The 19,273-nt window shown below is 40.9% G+C and overlaps 1 protein-coding gene across 1 annotated transcript; it reads right to left on the reverse strand.

Moving 5' to 3' along the window:
- Positions 1 to 312: 312 nt before the first annotated feature.
- LOC135500690 (forkhead box protein C1-like) lies at positions 313 to 5,458 on the reverse strand. Its single transcript, XM_064792305.1, has one exon. The coding sequence runs from the start codon at positions 5,427 to 5,429 to the stop codon at positions 4,119 to 4,121; it is 1,311 nt and encodes a 436-aa protein (XP_064648375.1). The 5' UTR covers positions 5,430 to 5,458; the 3' UTR covers positions 313 to 4,118.
- Positions 5,459 to 19,273: the final 13,815 nt, after the last annotated feature.

Raw genomic sequence — 19,273 nt, forward strand, 5'->3', positions numbered from 1 at the left:
TAACCCCTACTCAGGCAATTAACACTTAGTCGACGATTTGAAATATGTTTTGATTCGAATTATTTTTGAATTGTTCCATTTTTCAAAAAATTTCTTATCAACAGGTATGCCGCAGGTAAAAAATACCTGCTCGGGTTTACATTGACAACAGCATTATCCCGTCCTTGATTTTTTTTCTCAAATAGACATGCTAGCGATTTCTCCCAAGATTATTATTCATTTGATTGCTAGAATCGTCTATTTGAAGAAAAAAAACTATCGGATTTATTGGTAAAGCTAGATTCACAGAAATACATACCAATATTTGAATAACATAAAACAGCAAGACTCTTTCAAATTTATATACATACACGATTTATTACTTAACCACAGAGGATAGTACATTTTTGTAACTTACATAACAATGACATGATGGACTGACTACAAGAATGATTACAAACCAGTCAATCGCAAATTTATTGTGCGAATAGTTCCCAGCGATTTTTGCCGTTTGTACCCACGGACTATGACATTCTACAGTATATTTTCAAGTTAAGTCATTGTAGAGAAAAGTCCTTCATCGTGTTGATGTGATGTAGGATCTACTGTTCCGCACAATCATGTCACGTACAAAAAAGTTTTCTTCACACCATTAGAAAAACAGCTGTACTAATCAATTATCCACACCGTCGGAAATTTTCGCCACAGCAGGAAACTTACTAGAAAATGTTTGAATGAATTACTATTAAATTATTTTTCATTTCGAAACTGAAGATAATTTTCTAATTTTAGTTCCGATTTTCATAGGTTAGAAGAATACCAAGGAAGTAACAAAAGCTTGATTTAAAGATTTAGGTTGCTATAACGCAGGGTTATCTGCGGATCTACCAAATATATTTGTGAAGTATGTATCACAGTTCGAACACAAACATGTTACAGACAAAACTGGCAGGTTTCGCAATCGGTACGAGCGACGAAATATACGAAATATGAAGGTCAGTTGTCTTATCAAGTTCTGAACTAATTCATTTGCGCAAGAACTGTAAACCATCTTTCGTAGTTGAAGAAGGAATCGAGAAACTTTTAAAAGACTGATGGTGACAAAATGCATTTAAAATACTTCGTACTTATCGTTCGTATAGCTCTTATAAGTGATACGAAACCTGCTTCTCGCAAAACGCCGCATCGTAACAGAAAAGTCTGTGGTAATAGCACATTGAAATCAAAATATAACCAATGCAATAAATACATAAACAAATAATCGTAGATTGATAACGCAACACCAGACAATATGATATATCAATTTTCTGAAACTTCCATTTACATATACTGATGGTGACTCGCGTATCTCACATCTTAAAATTGCTGAAAACTGCCACTGACTGCGCTGACTTATGATTTTTCTTTAAAAAGCTATTTAAGAATCCATTAATTGACTCAATTGTGGTACCAAGAAACTTTATATACTTACTTACATCTAAAATGATGTTTTTTGTTTTCAAGTTGAAGTACGTGGTTGGCTATTTATTCAGTTTCACTTACATGTATTGTTATTTGTTTTCCGTTAATTCAAAATCTATTTCTCAACGTCTCAAATACAAGGTGAAAGCGGTTTAGATATTATTTCATTTAGCGTATTTTCCAACAAAAATATCAGAATATTGAATGGAATTATCCATTACTGTATTTATCACATTAATTTAACTTTAATTCATCTTAATATTAATTTTAGTTCTTTTGGAACAGTAAAACCGCTGCAATAAAAGGTTTTGCAAGAATGAGAGACCACTGTCGGAACTAGTTGCTTCGGTATTGTATATCTGGAAGATATTGCTGTACGATTCCTACTTTTATTTATCGTTGATATCAAAGTTGGATGAAAATAATATATTTTGTACTGTCCCGTAATCGAAAATTCAAACCAATGATACTTTGAATAAATTCGCCATGTAAGTCATCGTCTATTTATAACACATTCTTGTTTGACTGACATTTCCATGAGATATAAAATACTAATATGACTGCAAGTGACATGGTGATATCCCAATCGCGATAAAGAAATGAGATAAGATTTGCTAATATTTGCTTTGCTGAAGGGAAATCCAAGTTGCATCGCGCAATTCGCCCACTGGGTCTACGCCAACCTATCGAACTGACTTGCCTCGGAGGTAATCGAGGTACAAAGCTCTAGTTCGAAACCGCCAAACAACCATGAGTGGTTGCAAAACATCGCCGCGTAGCAACAATATGGTTTGTCGGCAAAACACTCAGAGTTCTGCACTCGGCCACTGCTCTAGTACAGACAGTCGGGACTGGCATCAAATAAATATTCAGCTAATGTAATCGTTTACTGCTACATTTTTGATTATAATCTAGTTTCACCAGTCTGAGACCGTTTCGAAATATATACATGTGTACAAGTTAAGCCTAAATATAGGCACATGGTCGTGGGATGTTATTCAACATGTTCAATTAGGAAATTAATCAGTCGGCGACCCCAATTTTTCCGATGGATATGACGTCATGTTTTGCATGGCCTTTGCGTCGATTTCCTCGTGTAAATTGATGACGTTGTCTTACATTTATGAAACTACAGTACCTTTAACTATCGGGATACACAGCACTAAGCTTCAAGTGACTTGATTGCTTGAATAAGGGAAAGCCGATCGATACTACTCACGGGGTAGTCTAGTACACCGCGTCGGCTGATGGAGGGAACTTGGCAGTTTTGGCAAGCTCTAGCAGAGCCAGACATTTCGTCAATGAAGTCATAGAACAAAATAGTCATTTTCCGCGTATTAAATCAACCTTATGTAAGGCACTAAGAAAGGTGATTCTTTACCAGAGCTTAATTAAGACAAAGTATGGAATACAAAGCCAGAATTATGTTTATGAATGTAATGTGCACGATAGTAAACCTGCTGCTTTATTGTTAAACGATTTTTAGGATGAAGTTTTAATGATTTGGCTGCTGTTTATCACGGACCTATTTTTTGTACAGACGCTTACAGTGGAGTGAAATATGAATTATACAAACTTGAAATATCGACTGTTAATACCCGGGATAGAACATTTTACGGACGAGTTCGTGAAGTACTAGACTCTTCAGAATCCCAAGTGTAGTCGCATCCTGTTTGTACCGTTGGCTCCAGAGCAATATATATTGATTTTCAAACCCGAACATAAGTCCATGATTCTACCGAACTGCACCTGTAGTCCCAGAAAAAGTATCAATTTATGAACATCTTTTATACAGACTGAAAAAAGCGGTTGATTCAGATGTTTTTTAAAGTGGACACCTTTATAGATTTTGCGGGAGACAAAGTTTGCAATATCAACTCTTGGTCATCATACGACGACAGAGTGCGTATTTCATAACCAAACTTGATAGAATTTCTGATAATTCGCAAAGAAAATTACTTATGATTTCGAATGAAAATCGGACTGTCTAGTCTAACTTATATATATTAAACGAATTCGGCGTGGTCCCCTAATTTAGTTTTGTGCCTTGATGCAAATATATTCTGTGACAAATTTTAAGTATATTAAGTATAAAGGGGTGAATGTCAGCTCGGTGCAGGAAAGTTTTTGCAACCTATAGCGTTGATAACTCTGATATGAATAATAATTTAAAGAATAAACTGCTTCGTCAGATAGTGAAATAAATTCGTTGCTGTTGGTTTCGACGCCCAATAAAACATTGCATAAGCTACGGTCCTCCCTGGGATGTGCCCCTCTTTCAGAAATGATTCATTCAGATTGCCAAGAAATATTACCCTTGTGGACAATGTCTTAGTTTTAAAGGAAGTAACGGAAAGCTGATATATCACACTCCGGTTAGTACTCGAAATTACACTATAGACCCAGCGCAAATATGGGACAATTTCAAATTGTCGAATAGGAATAAATTATTTCTAAATTGACTTACATGATACATCCTGTGTTTCACACTCCTACTCACATTTTGCAGCTTAATAAATTGTCATAGGTGTTTCACATGCAGTGACATCGTCAGAAACTCACAGTGTCCAAAGAAATCCTGATCATATTTCATGGTTGCATGCCAAGAACTATATACCAGTAACAACATAAATATTATTACACAATTTAAGCAGTTGATAGTTAATTTATTGTCGATTTCAAGATATTTCAACTTTGGGATTTTTGTCATAGGATCTTGCCATGATTTTTGAGAATGTCTCCTGCCATTGCTGAGCCGAATCAATAGTGTGCGGGACTGCTGGAAGCGGGTACGGCGCACTCATGATGGGATACCCGTGAGGTGATAGAGTGCTCCATGCAATAGCAGTTGCCGGATTCGCGGAGTGAAATGCACTTGGTCCTTCCCGCCACACTGCAGGTATAGCAGGTACTGTTACCGGCCATCCACGTTGTAAATCGTCACGAGGAGAAGCGCGGATAACATTCGGACTGTCTTGAGCACTCCTTCTGCCGTCTTCAGAATGAGGAGAGAGCTGTCCATGAATGGAAACAGGTGATCTTCGGTCCTCGCTGAGATCCTCCGGTCTGTCCTGCATTGGTGAACAGTGTCCTATACTGCGATCAACTCGGAGGTCGGTAACAACACTATTTGGACTATGAGTTTGAATATCACGTTCTTTGCGAATGTCTACATTGTCCGGAGCAAGTAAGCTCTCAACGTCGAACATACGTTTCTTTGGCGGAGGTGGTGCGATTGCCGCTATGGCTACTGTACGCTGGTTACATAACGAAGGTGATTTAGCGCCATTGGAATCTTGACTATCTGGGTGAGAATCGGTCACAAGTACTCCGTTTTGCCAGCTCGGAGGCGTAGCGGTAACAGGTGGAGGTGTTGGACTGTCCTCGTCGTCAGGTACAGACAACCCCATGTGCTTACGGACTCTTCGCTGTGCCCTTCTCCTACGGAAATCGCCCTTTTTGAAATCTTCAACATTGGCGGGATGGATCGCCCAATAATGTCCCTTACCGTTTGCGCTCCTACCAGACTTGATAAAGCAATCGTTCAGTGATAAGTTGTGTCGAATGCTGTTTCTCCATCCCGGGCCACGGGTCCTGAAGTATGCATAATTGTCCAATATCCACTGGTAGATGTCACTCAAAACAAGTTTATTATCTCGAACACTTAATATTGCCATTGCAATAAGTCCGATGTAGCTGTGGCTTGGTTTCGGTTCCTCGTGAATGAAACGAGCCCTTGGGTCGTGTTTATTGTAGAGAAATGCGTGAGCCAATTGGTCCTGAGCGTGAGGGTGGTAGGTCAGAGCATGATGGGCCCCTGCAGGATAGCCCCGTATTCCATAAGCAGCCAAACGAGTGTAATCGTACAACTGAGCCCGGTGATAATCAAAAGCAGCCTGCGTCATCCCGTTGGTAAATTGAGTAAATCCTCCTGCTGGATTGGGGACTTTGATTCCATAAGGAATCAGAGCTGAAGCGTTCGTGCACATTTTGCAATAACTCTCTGCTGTCTTCTTTGACAATGTACGGGCACAGAGTGATCGTTTCTATTTATACGCGGCGGAGCGATCGTTAACGCGTCACCACGCCCCGCTTCATCTTGCGCCGCCTGTCATTGGTGGAACACATGCTGATTGGTCGATCAGCGTGAAAACTATTACCACCTCGCAGCGTAAACATTTTTCAATACAAAACGTATCAATGGAGTATGTATCTATTTGTTTGAGGTGTGCGCATCGCTGCTTGGTAACCGATTGGGATTGACAACAAGTAGGAACGCCAAACAGAACAAAATATTATCGTGACAATAATTATGACAACCGCAAAATATTCATGAAAAAAACTGTTTAAAAACGGGGGCGCGTTTTAACCATGCCCCCGCTGCCTACGTTAGTAGTATGTCTTGTTTTTATTCAGATATTTTTCCTTAAAATTTATACCTTCACGATATAATCAACGACCCTAACCTCTGTTGGTCGTATTGAATATTTCGAGGGAATGGTATTTTTATCAAACTTCAAAGACCTATCAATACCTGACTATATAGTACAGTCGATTATGTATTTGTGGTACCCGACAAAACGTCGTTCGAAAACGTTTCTTACTGAAAGCTTGTCAATGACGTCACTATTATTAGACATGAATAAACAGCTACCACGTGTTTGAATAGAAGCATCCTGCAGTCTCGAATATTGCGTTGCACAGGACACCTTCACCTCATTTTCTGAAAATCAGGATAGTAAATAAACAAAACAGACATCATCATAACATCCACTTCAATTACACCTTTGAGTTTTCCGTGACCGAAGTAGGCGATATGGATAATTGTAAAAACCAAGGTAACAAGACAAATACGAACGTTTCACCAGATCTCTTATTAACCCGTTACCAACAGCAGCGCGTGCTGATTTGAGTGTGATCATACAGAGGCGTTCACCAATGGAAACGCGAATAATAATAAACACATTCTGATATTCTGGAAGTTTTTTAATAGAACCGAACATAACTTTACCCTGGCAATGCCTAGTAGACTTGTTCGGGTTCTAAGGAGACGCTATTGCCGTTTATGTTGATATCGCAAAAGGTTTGGATTGGATAACACGGAACCGTTACGGTAGGCAACTTTGTGAGATTTGTTTATCTTACTGCGTGTTCGAATTATTCACTTTACTCGTAAACTTTTAAAATTTAGTTTATTGTTTTTGTTTTCTTCATGCATACCTTCGAGCGATCAAGATAATATCTCGATCGCTCGAGATAAATAACTCGGGTGATCGAGATATTATCTCGGGTGATCGAGTTATTTATGTCGAGCGATCGAGATAATAAGTTCATCAGTTATAAGTAGTACAAGTAACGAATTTATTCAAAAGCAGCCCATATTGCAATATGTATACATATGAAGCACCAGCATAAAATGTGTCACCTGTGCAAAACCACACGGCTTGATTGTCAAACATTGATCAGAGAGACTTTTAAATTTGATGTGATACGCTTTCGTATCATATAGTCGGAATACACGTGTCGCTTGCTGGAACACTGACGAATTCCTGTGCAGGCCCAGAGTAGAGTAGATGCTGACCAAAGGCACCGTCTCCCAGCCCCACTTACCGAACAGATCATCTTTCGAATAGGACTTTTATCAACGACAAATAGAAACGAGGATCGGTCATGTCGGTGAAATACACGTTGGAAAGGACCTCGCCGTGACCCAACTAGGCTATCCCATGCAGTTTATACATGCCATGCCATTTTGGACCCAACATCAACAAATGAACGATAAGCTTCCAAGCAAACGAGTAAAATTGTCATCTTTGTCATAACTCCTTTCATTATTTAACAGTGCATGGTTAACAATGTAATGAGGCAGGAAAATGGTAATAATCTGTGCTTGTTGTTTTCAATGCAAAGGTCCATTTATGAAAATATTTGTAAAAAATGATTCAACTAAAAGGGTGTGAGGTAGTAAACATTTTATACATGTATGTTGATGTGTTGATTGATACGAAGTTTGTCACCAAGACGGTCACTATGAAGCAAATACTGTGCCCAGACACATATGTGCAAAATACAACTTTTATCAGTTAATTAGTTCAGTTATGAGTATATTAATTACAAGGACGTCATGTTCCTGTTGATTGGCTATTAATTAAACAGACACGTTAGATGACATTAAATTGGTGAGGTACCCCGCTCGGCTGGGTGGACTAACACTCCGCTCATGCGTATGATTATGACGATGCACCAATGGACGGTGTTATGTCTGTCTCCATGTGATGTTTGGACCAAGATCACAGCGATTGATCTAATGGTGAGAGGAAGATTTTAGAAATGTGAAGAAATGTTTGTGTCCAGACACATATGTGTAATTACAACCGTTTATCACGTAATTAGTTAATAACTAATCAAAAGAAAATTACATTTCTTGTAAATTAGTTAGTATATGAAATACTAATTATACAGACAAAGTAGATAAATGGATAAGGTATTATTTTGGCTTGATGATGGCGAGCTCGGTTTGTGTTAGTGTTTGTTTCCATGCAATTTGTCGGCTCATTCGGTCCATCAATCGGTGGGCCTATAGACACCAGTCTGCCAGGGCTGAGCGCAAGTTACTTTAGTTTGGAATAACACATACATGTTTACTTTCTATTGATACGATTGGATAGAGTGGCAGATGAAATGCGTCCTGTAAAGGATCATATCAAAATTGCTTGCTGTCGTAGGAGATGCAAGGCAATCAGCCATCAACAGTTCTTGGTGCACATCGGAGAACAATGGAAAGACAATTCATGGGCTTTAACACGATAGAAGAGAAGCAAAAGCTTGTTGACTTGACTTGAAATATCAACTTTAATGTTCAAGTTTGCTTGTTCACAGATCGCAAAATAAAACGACGCGAACATTACCCAGTCTACATTCAAACAGCCCAGAAGTTTATCTTTGTCCACCAAGACAGGCGTTTTGTAAATCTGACTCACAACGGCAAACCGTTTTGTAAACCGACCTCTCAGTGAAAGTCTTAAGTCCCAATGCCTTTTATCAAACTCGAGAACCAGCACTATTTGTGGACATTTCTTATGTCTTACTGACAAAGACGATCGTGACATACACCTATATTCAAAACCTTACTATAAAACAAGTGAGAAAGTCCCACATCAGTGATAGATAACAACCTGAATAATACGGATCTGTACTGTTTTAGAGTGTCATTGAATGTTGTTTTGTATCAAAACTCTTCAGACAAGATGACAGGGCTGTATCTGCATTCACACTCCGGTGGTCGCTTTATATCGCTGACAGCTCGCCCTCCGTTGAACGACAATAATGATAAAGACGTCGCTTCAGACCTTGATAGAGTTTCTATTCTTTTGGAATATTTCGTCATTTACGCGCCCTGTTTACTAGTATTTGAAAACTGCAACACTCGATAAAGGTTTTGCTTTACCTGTAACGTGTTACTTTACTTGTTATGCTTTGGCAATTTTCAGAAGAGCCCGAGACGCGCACGAGAATTATGTCATACAATTGACAACTCGAAATCATACTTATCAAAAACAAGATTTATTCTCTCGGTGACAAGTGATTATGAGTCTATCTTCTAAAATCCTGACCACTTATGCAAGTCGCAAGAATCACATGTGGTACATCATGCATACTTCTCTGGAATGAAAGGTAATGAACGCTTAGATAAATCATCTACATACTGTATATATGTATGAAGTGGGTCACAAAGTGATTGAATTCAACTTCTTTCAAGAGAAAAAAGACACATTTTCAGAGGTCACTGTCCGTCTCTCAACCGATGCCGAATCGCCCGACAGAGATGGCTGATGGACGTCACAGCATTAGTTCCTCACTGACCTAACAGTGAACGAATCTCGGGTCAGGTTACCGCATCTGGATAATCACCAGTTTTATTCTATTAAACGACCTAACGGCGCAGAGAACCGGGAGATCATTGTGCAAAAGCCGTCAAATTCGGCCAAAACTCTTCTTCTCCTGCAACTCGAGTTGTTTGTCGCGTCAGCTAGCTTGAGTTGAAGAGGACGATCTGTTGTGTGTCTTGATAATAGTCTGCGACGTCTGCCTGTTGTCCTGGATCGCTAATTGTGACGAGCGCAAATCGAATGATGTGTGTTGATGCCTCCCCTTATTTACAAATTAGTATCTCTTTCTTCTCCAACAATCCGTGGTGCTTTTCGCTCCACTAAATGCCCATGGTGGCCATTGTTAAGCTGTCAGTGTCCAGAGCGCTATCTCCCATCGCATATTATTGCGTTTATTTGAGGGAGGTGTCGCGAATCTGTTGTGTACAAATTCTATTTGTGTTCCGAGTTGTCGTGTCCGTGATTAGCAGGTCAGGTCTCCTCCCCTTGAATTAGCAGTGGGATGACTACTTTCAATAGGACAGTGCGACGGTTCGGTTATTCCTGAACTGCCGAATGGGTCTATGCTGGTTTCTGCCCCTCCCGCCCCATGCGGGGTAAACATGGGAAATGGGGCAGACATAATAATGGGGAAAGACAGCTTGTGTTTTCATTCCGCTTTGTGTTGACTATCATAAAAATGATGGGCTAACTCGACTTATGGTGTGATAATTACTGTCTTTTTTACTATAACTGTTGGCTGTGTTGTGTGGTAGGACGAAGCGAGACGGACCGGCGCCCAGAGCGCCTTGTTTTTAAGGTCCACGCATGCCTTGCGGAAGATATCTTCCAAGTACCGTCTCAAGAACAAAGAAAGGGTTGAAATATAGATGTAAGCAAAGCAATTTGTCAAGTTGAGAATTCCAGATCAGTATTCGGTCAAATCGCTGATCACTTTCCAAAGGTATAGCTTGCATCCTCTCTCAACAATTCTGTCTCAAAGATGCTGTGAAGAATCTTCGTCACAGGGGCTCTGCTGTTGTTGAGATCGTCGCTATGCTAGAGCCAACTATAAACAAAGAAATATTCCAAGAACGAGGTTGAATCCAGACTGAGTATTGTCAATGTGGTATGTCTGGTTATTAACATTATTTAGACCAATATCATTGGTGAATGCAAAGCTGACTTGGTGTCCAGCGTTTGTTTGGGTTCGATCATTTCGTGGTTGTAACGTGGCTTACATCTTGTGTAGATTTCAAGAGAGAAGTAAAAACCCCTTTAACAGAGCATACAAACCAGGAAACATTTGGTTTCTTCAGAAGCTTTACGCGAGGAAAACCCATTACACCACACCAATTTTGGCAAACGACTAGCAAAGGAAATGTCATTACAACACCGTTTGAAATGCTAACTAATCACGATTTAAAACTTAAAATATTCCGTGTTTGAATTTTCAGGAAATTACCTGGCGCGAGTTCGTTTTCACCTTGTTTAATCTCAATGAGTCGTTTGTTGTCCCCAAGCGGGGAAGACACGCGCGTTGAATTTGAAGCCATTATCTCAGTTGATTAGAGTGCCCTGAACAGGCAGTGAGCGGCAAACATGGCTAATGTCATTCTCGAATACCTAGCAACAGATTACATCAATGGAGTTTGAACGTGTTGGGAATCGAACATTTTTTCCAAGGCGATGGATTTTGAGGCTTCTACGCCGGTTTGTAACTCTCGATTCAGAAGTTAGTTATAATAGTACTACCGTTGGCGTACACTGGCAATGAGAGAACGTAACCAAATATTTTAAAGATACAATGAATTTAAACCATATCTTGATATTTTAGGAGTGCATGCATGGCGCGATGTTGGCCAAAAATGCCTAAAACCTCACAAACCTTTATTTTCAAGAGTGTGCCTTTGAATAAAATCAAAATGAAAACATGAAAAGGTCACGGTACGCTTTCAAATGTTCCACTGAAAATGGTTTTGAGGACTGGTATGAGTATAAAAATTAGTTTGACCGGCACAATATCAGGATGCTGGACACCCTACCGCTCATCTAAAACGACCAGATGACCAACTTTCTACGCACGCGACCGCTACGGCGTGTACTGCCGGGGGCCCCCGAATATCACCAGATTGCCTATTAGAACTGCGCCCTCATGTCGCTCAGAGACCCCGAAGCTACATCCTGGAAAGTTTTTTTTAACTGTGTAGGAGTCGAGCCATTGGCAAGGTCAAATACCCCATACCGATCTTATTCATATCGTACTGAAAAGTACAATAATCAGGCCAATTAGCAAAAAAAGTGACACTCAGCACTCCCGATGTGGACAACTTTTACTGTTGTTATATTCACATAGCGCTTCGACTGAAATTGGGTGTTTGCGAAACCCCATATGTTACGTTTTCATCTCGTCCTTGGTCTGTGATGTAAGGATTGACGAGTAGAATGAAGCGAGGGTCAGAGGCCGTTGGGCTTCTGCCAATTCCCTCGAGCTCACACTTCAGAGTGCTCCATGGAGTGATGTAGAGTTGCCAAGTTACATGTACTCCTGGCAAACAAACAAAACCGACCAACTAAAATGTTGGTGTCAGAAGACACGTTAGTTTTGTGCGTCTTTCAAGGCCTGCACGGGAGGGGGATAATCAGTGTCAGTTTTTTGGCTTCAAAACCTTCTGACGTGCTCCCCGAGAAGATGTCTGATCCATCTTCATCTGCCGGTCCTCGGGTTTGCGCAGCAAGTTGTTCTGATTATTGCTCTGATCCGCCAAACCATAGGTGATTCTCACCTAAAGTATCATATTTACCAACAGATACTGATAAACAATGCGCAAGTTTGGAAGATGTAGCTTGTCTTTCACCTCACCGTAGCAGAAATAGCATTATTCCCCACCACTACCCCTAGGCAAACGATTGACCAATCCGCTCGCAAGAAATCCTACCCTAATTTCCCCGCCCGGAACCGCCTCGGAGGCAAATGGCAATTTTGATATATCACCCGATCTGTAGCTTTTGGTGCTTGCGAGTCATTACTCATTCATTAGGCAAAGGAGGCGCGCCAATTCACCATATTATTGTCTATTTGTGCAGAGTTCATCTCCTGTTTATTGGTCCTAGAGGAGATAGTAAACAGGGCCCGCATTCTGAGAATAATCTGCGATTGTCTTTCGAGCGGCTGGAAATGAAGTTATGTTGACGTACCAAACGTTGGGAGGGAGATGTACTCTGAATGCAAATGAACAGCTGAACAGGCGAATGGTCTTCGTCAAGTAAATGCCTTGGTTCTGTGGCAGAGGAAACCTCAATTTCATGTGATAGCGAATGCGACTGTGCCATGTGCTCTTGACTCAATATACGAAAGCAAACATCTTTTGTGTCTATGGCACTTGAAAACATTCCCTGCGAAAAATCCCTCCTTAAAATGACAAAATCCCTCAGATACATAAAGGAACATCACATATTGCCCACAGCAAATCATCTCTTCAATATACGTTTGATATATCCACCACCATTTATTTAAAGGTGGACATAATTAGCTATCAGGAATGATATTGGGAATATAACACCGCTCATCTGTCCGTTGGCGAAACGGTTTGAAATGCTACACCCATGTTGCCTAAGGTCTTGCCTAACTGATCAATCTACCGTTTCTATTGACACCAGACCAGGCTGGTAACGATGTCCAGTAATTTTAACATCTGAATGGAAATCGTTACGAGAGATTATTGTTTAAAGAAAAACTTTCCCATGCGTTTTTTTCAGATTTTAATGGGAGAAAAACCCGGCAAGAAACAAGTTATGAAATAATAAATAGCTTATTTCTTTTCTTTCTTCAACGAATGCTCCAGGGAGCAGATGGGCACATTAGAATGCTAATCTGTATTTATTTGTAGTTGAATTCAACCCGCCAGCACTGTTTTGCCGAAGGTTGCCGAATAAATTACCTGTGCCCAAATATACATGTACTGCTTCGAAGTGAAAAAATTGGGGTCGAAATATGCACTGAGACTGTCGCCATGAGCATCCAGGGTCTCGGAGACGGATAATTTTGTTTGGATGTTTTTATCAGATTGATATATTGCGTCGTCATTTCCTCTCTAGGTAAGCGCGTACATGTATTTTAAAGGTAAACCGGTATTCTAATATGATCGTACATGCACGCACTTGGTAGGAAAGTACACTTAATTGACTTCTGACTTAAAGGTCACAACATTTACTACCAACGAACGTGTAAATTATCTATCGGGATGAAAAAGGAATTCGATATTAATATTATCATTGCGTATCATAAAAATGCCAGCATAAGCTGTGATAACCTGATGAAATATAGAAAGGTAACGCCTGTTTGATGAACGCCTTCACAGGGTTATGAAACAGTTTTGGGTGTGTCAATTCAATGATTTCATTTCTACAGAGCGATATCGTACAACATCTGCATGCCTGAACATACTGGCAGAGGCTAGGTTCACAGATTTCTTGTGAAAGTTTCATCTTTCTGAATGAGTTAGGCAATGTTCTTCGGGGTATAGCTGTAGGTTGTAGGACAGGGGTCCAGCTTTCGGCTAAAATCCCATAGCGTCTTGCTTCAGGTTTGAAAATCAAAGTTATTAGCCTTATAAAATGTTAATTTCACAGCTTGCCGTATATCGTGCCTGTCTTTTCGCCCAAAGCAGTTTGCACGGTCTGTCTGCTGGCCAGTAGTTTGGCCTTCAGCACTTGGAATGCTTGGCGCTGTGTGATTGGTGTTAGATTGTCCGGAGGTCTTTGGGATGACTGGGGTTCGAGCTGATGTCCTCGGGCCACAGGCGACAAAACCCCATGTTTGTACACAAGTAGGAAGAATCATGCTGAAATGGTGACACAATGCTAAACGTTAGCCCTCAAGCAATACAAGGCAGGCCAGCGCTCGGTGTCAATAGGCAGTACATGTGCACGTCTGCCCAATGTCTAAAGGACCAAGCAAATTGCACAGTTAGAGTCCCAGTTTGAGGGGTTTTGGTTTATTAAGGGGCCTACTGGGGCATTGTCATGCTGTCAATCACCTCAACGCGCCCCATTCAATCAGCCCAATTTTGTCTCCCCGGTGCCTTGGTGCATAATAGCCGTTCAGGAGCTATTCAGAAATTTAATAAGACCCATCTTATCTGCCGTCTTGTACCCAGGCTGCACGTCCATCAAAATTTAGTCTAAATTCCTTAAAAATCAAATTATCTCGGGCCACTTTATCCCCAACTGTCTATATTTACGACAAATTACGTTAGTTCAAAACAATCCCTTGGTATATTTGTTAGCTGTAGACTAATCAACCCGGCCCACAAGAGAAATCACCGAGGGGCAGAAATTGTCTTGGAACAGAAACTAGTTTAGAAGAACATTCGCCGTGATGTTGTTAGCGCTCTTGGTGTCGTGTTAAAGTGTTGAAAACCATCCTGGCCCGCCAGGGGAAGCCGCCCATGGATGGCAGATTCATGGTGCGAAGATTCGTTTTTAAAACTTTTTTCCATTGAGCGCTAGGATCGATTAAGGAACTTCGCTTATACATGCTTCCCGAAATTGGTGGCTTGCATTGGAACTAACTTTTTCCCCCTTGTCCGTCATTAAAGGCATTCAAATGTGTTGGTCAACCATGACCATCTCGTTTGTCCCTCCACCATAAGGTCTAGTTTCCCCTTATGACATCATTATTTCGGACACTCAGCGCCCCATTTCTGGAAAGGTGTATATTCATGAGTATTCATAAGCCAATAAAACATTAGTACTTTACATCACCAGGCTTTCAATACGAGATAAATTCAACGTACACTATTAAGGCGCACTTGTGGATTTACGAGATTACGATGCTGATACAGAATACGGTCGAAATACGATAAAAATACGATATCTGGGGAGTCCTAGTATAATGCAAGTAATGTATTTTACTAATATAGTGAAATTGACGCTCGAAACTTTCCCATTCTTGAAACGGCTTTGATGAGCCACGTGGTCGCCGCAACTTTTACTGGAATGACTGAGTATTCTTCAGAGTAATTTTCGCCATACGAATCCTAGGAAAGATTTGATTACTTGATTTATGGTTTTCAAATATGAGACTTGTCATTCTCTTGTGAATATTCACGAGAGCAAAAGAAATCAGTTTATGTATACGTATTATAAATGGCAATATGGGTTTGAAAATATTTCGTATCAAATCCACAATGCGCCCATGCTGTGATTACTGAATTCGTATGTGGTGCACCAATAAACGCAAGGAAATTATAACTTGGCCCAGCATGATCATAATAGCCCCATGCAGTCTTATGATCTGTTAGCTGGAGTCTTTCTGTGTAGTATTTGCTTTTTTCACGCAAGTCAGAATGAAAACCATCCCTGCAAGAATGGCGCCAGCACCTGCAAACTCTTGAACTCTATATGGGGGGCGGACATTGACTATCATGAAAAGCTAGAGTTCATACAGTGAAATCACTGAAGGAACACCCGCAACATTACTTTTCTATACACCAGTGTGTTTTCGTTTCACAATAACGTATTATCTGGGTATGTTCCCTTTCTCTATTTTGACAACCCACCCACTAGTGTTCAATGCGTGTCAAAATATCACCCTTACAGATAAAAACAGCCACATTTGCTTTAAAGGCTTAATATGTTGACCTAGTTTATGACAGTGTCAGTTTGTAGGTTTTGTCAAGTATGAGAAATACAAGTTATTACTACGAAAGACATGAAGATAACGCACCAAATTGACGAGTTTGAATGGAGGGTAAAATTGTCCATGGTTGGTTCAATGAGTGATTGACAGCTGATAGATGGATCATGACTGATATCCTATTGGCGATTGCTGGACTACACACTGGCGAAATATGAGTCTAACATGAATGTACAGCCCCATTTTCGATTTCTCGAGGTGGCCATTTCTTTTAAGGAATCTCTCCACATTACATGACACTGCTCCGGACCGACGTGAGATGATTGACCAATCGAGCCCACGTTTTCGTCATTTGGTCAAATCCCCATGTCGCAGGATCGACCACATAGCGCATTATTGATAATTATTTGTCAATTATTTATACAAATATAATAACTCCCTCAGAAGCATACCTTTGTGTGTAGTGAATACACAAGTTATGTGTGATTCATCAGAGTTTACGACATTTACCTTTACAGCGCCCGACATGCGGTAACGATGCGACCCATTGAAAACGTCTCAACACTGATTTCCGGTTCTTCTCCGAGTCATCTTCAATATTTCGAAACTGTGTCACCCATTTCACGCTATTGCGATCACATCTTCTGTATATCAACACGCCTTGTTCTAAAGAAATCTACATCTACTTCGGAGATGAAGTGAATTAGGTTCATGGCATGAAGACGCCTCCTAAGGTGAGATGGAGTGTGATGTGTCGATGATGATCAATGGACACGATGAAAGCGGATGTGATGATTCGAGATTGACGCCAATACCCCACAATCGGGAGCTCAATACTTCAAACTCGCACCCTCGCACAAGGCAACGCAGCTAGAAACAATGGACATGGAAACTAACTTTATCGGCCAGATCCCCATTTTAACAATTAAAGACTAAATGTGTTCAGTTTTACTGATACATGTATGTCTGACTATTCCAAGGTAAGCTTATCGTGCGAGGATGTGGCGAGAATTTACTTAGATCTGGGTAACAACCACATCTATTGCAGTGGCAATTCCTACCCATGCATTGTCACCACTTGTGATGAGCTGCAAGCATTTCCATTGGAGCCCAGTCCCTTGATCTCCATCCCGAGCGTCCGGTCCTTTCCCGTCGCGCGACCGGCTCAGTCATCGGCATGCCACTCACGCCTGGCATCATCACAAATCACAATCATCAACTATTTGTAAATGGACGGTAAATCAATTTTCGCACCAATATCCACGGGAATAAAGAAATTCACCGACGACTCTCCAAGATGATGGAATTTAACTTCGTTACCATTCTAACGGAGCTAACGGCCGTTTATCATGTACATCGAATTTCCCTCCTCGTCATTTGGTTGAAATTAACAATGTCTTGAGTAGGATTGGATTAGCCTAAGGAAATGTTCGCTAAAGTTCTCCAATATACACCGTGATCTTAGTTAACTCGAATGTAAATTGTTCCTAATAGAGACTACAGACGCTTGTTTAAGACTCTGATACAGCCCTCGTGATTTCAGGGGTTTGTAAAAAGGTTGGGCTCGCCATCAGACGAGCTGTGATTCTGTATCGCGGGAATTGGATAGTTCAGTGCTTGATGATCGTTCCCTGGGGCGCTCGCGTGCAAATCGACGAGATCATCACAGAAATCAGGGACTATTGCCCCTGGCTGGAAATTAAGCGTTTGTAATGTCTGTCTTGTGTGATTAGAAACAAAAGATTACTGTGGGTTGCAGCTTGGTTGGAGTTGCCATTGTTTCAAAGGAGACGGCACGACGCATTTCGTCGAAGGGAGAAATAGGGTCTCTACGCCCCGGCTCCCGAGAACGAAAATGAGATGACGCAGAGGCTCGGAAGTCGTGTTGTCGGCAAATCGGCCAGCTTCGCCCTTCACATCCGCAGAAGCGACTCCCGCCTTCTCTTGGATCCTGACCGAACTCTCTCTTCAAACTTATAGCCGTTCAATTCCTTGAAAATAGGTTTTCACCCGAATTGGCGGCAACTTGGCGTTCATGGATCCTTTCTGGTTACAGTACATGTAGCAAAGGGTTAATTAACCGATGAGGAAGCACCTCCTTGCAAATATCAGGAGCTTTTCCGCTTTGCTAAATGTTTGAAAGCTTGTAGAAGTAACAAATTTGTTCATTATGAATCTAAAAGGACCAGGGTATATCCTCGGGAAACAATTAAGTTTGCAAATATGGAAAAAAGGATTCGACGCACAGGAACCGTAGTCGTGGTGTTTATTCAAATTGTGGATTGATTTCATTAGCGGTAAATATTTTAGGTGATATTTTCTTGCGATAGGTTTTCAAAACGACATGGTTGATGGAAGGTATTAGGATCATAGCTGGCCGGAGGGTGGGGCTGATTAAAACAACGTGCGCTAAAAGCCGAGAGATTGAGAGGCCACCTTTACCTATAATAGGACCGTTATTGAATAAACTCGCGATAATTTAACGCAAAATGCATTGCCGCGGGATAGGACGTGGAAAACGCGTCATAGCGGTTTCTCAACCCTACACATTCCAGATTCAGCAAGTTTTGAGGATAATTTTAAAAGAGGCCAGCATCCGTATGTTATTGCTTTTTGAAGTGTCAGCTGGAACTCTGAATATCAAAGTGACTTGCCTGTGGATGGTTTTAACACGAAAGAAGGTAGCAATCGTACATTGATGACGTAATACATGCGCCGTATACTTGTAATACCGTGATTAATCCATGGATCTCAATGCATAACCGAACCATCATTTTTGATGACCTAATTAAACTACAGTACGGCTTCGATCAATCACTCAATAGTGTTGTCACCACGTGATATCCTGGCACTCGGCCTGTCGCCATGATGGATCACGTGGACAAGACTAATCTGTCAGCTGCGATTGACATGATCGTATTTTTACGTGTTTCTCACTTAAAACTAATGAAATGTTGAAGAGAGTTGGCTCCGCAGGAAATCGTATGTTATTCCTAAACAGCTACAGACATTTTGACGCATTAAAGGAAGGCCGTTCTCGTGAGGGAGAGGTGTAAGGAAACGATGATGAGGAGTGACTGTCGTTATACACGTTATCTCCACTAATTGGGCCAGGCCGATCGGGAAACGCTGGGGGAGCTTCGGGGCAGAACATCCCAACTCTGTTGAAGGCATTATGTAACTTCGACTAGACAATCTGCTTTAACACGTCGATATAGATATTTGTAACGACGTGTTATAAAGATAACAAAGTTGATTAGTTGGCATGTTTCTATATGCGATGGATGTCATTCAGACATTGTTAGACTAAGGTAGATTTTAGAAC

The sequence above is a fragment of the Lineus longissimus genome, chromosome 2, assembly GCF_910592395.1.
Source record: "Lineus longissimus chromosome 2, tnLinLong1.2, whole genome shotgun sequence".
NCBI lineage: Eukaryota > Metazoa > Nemertea > Pilidiophora > Heteronemertea > Lineidae > Lineus > Lineus longissimus.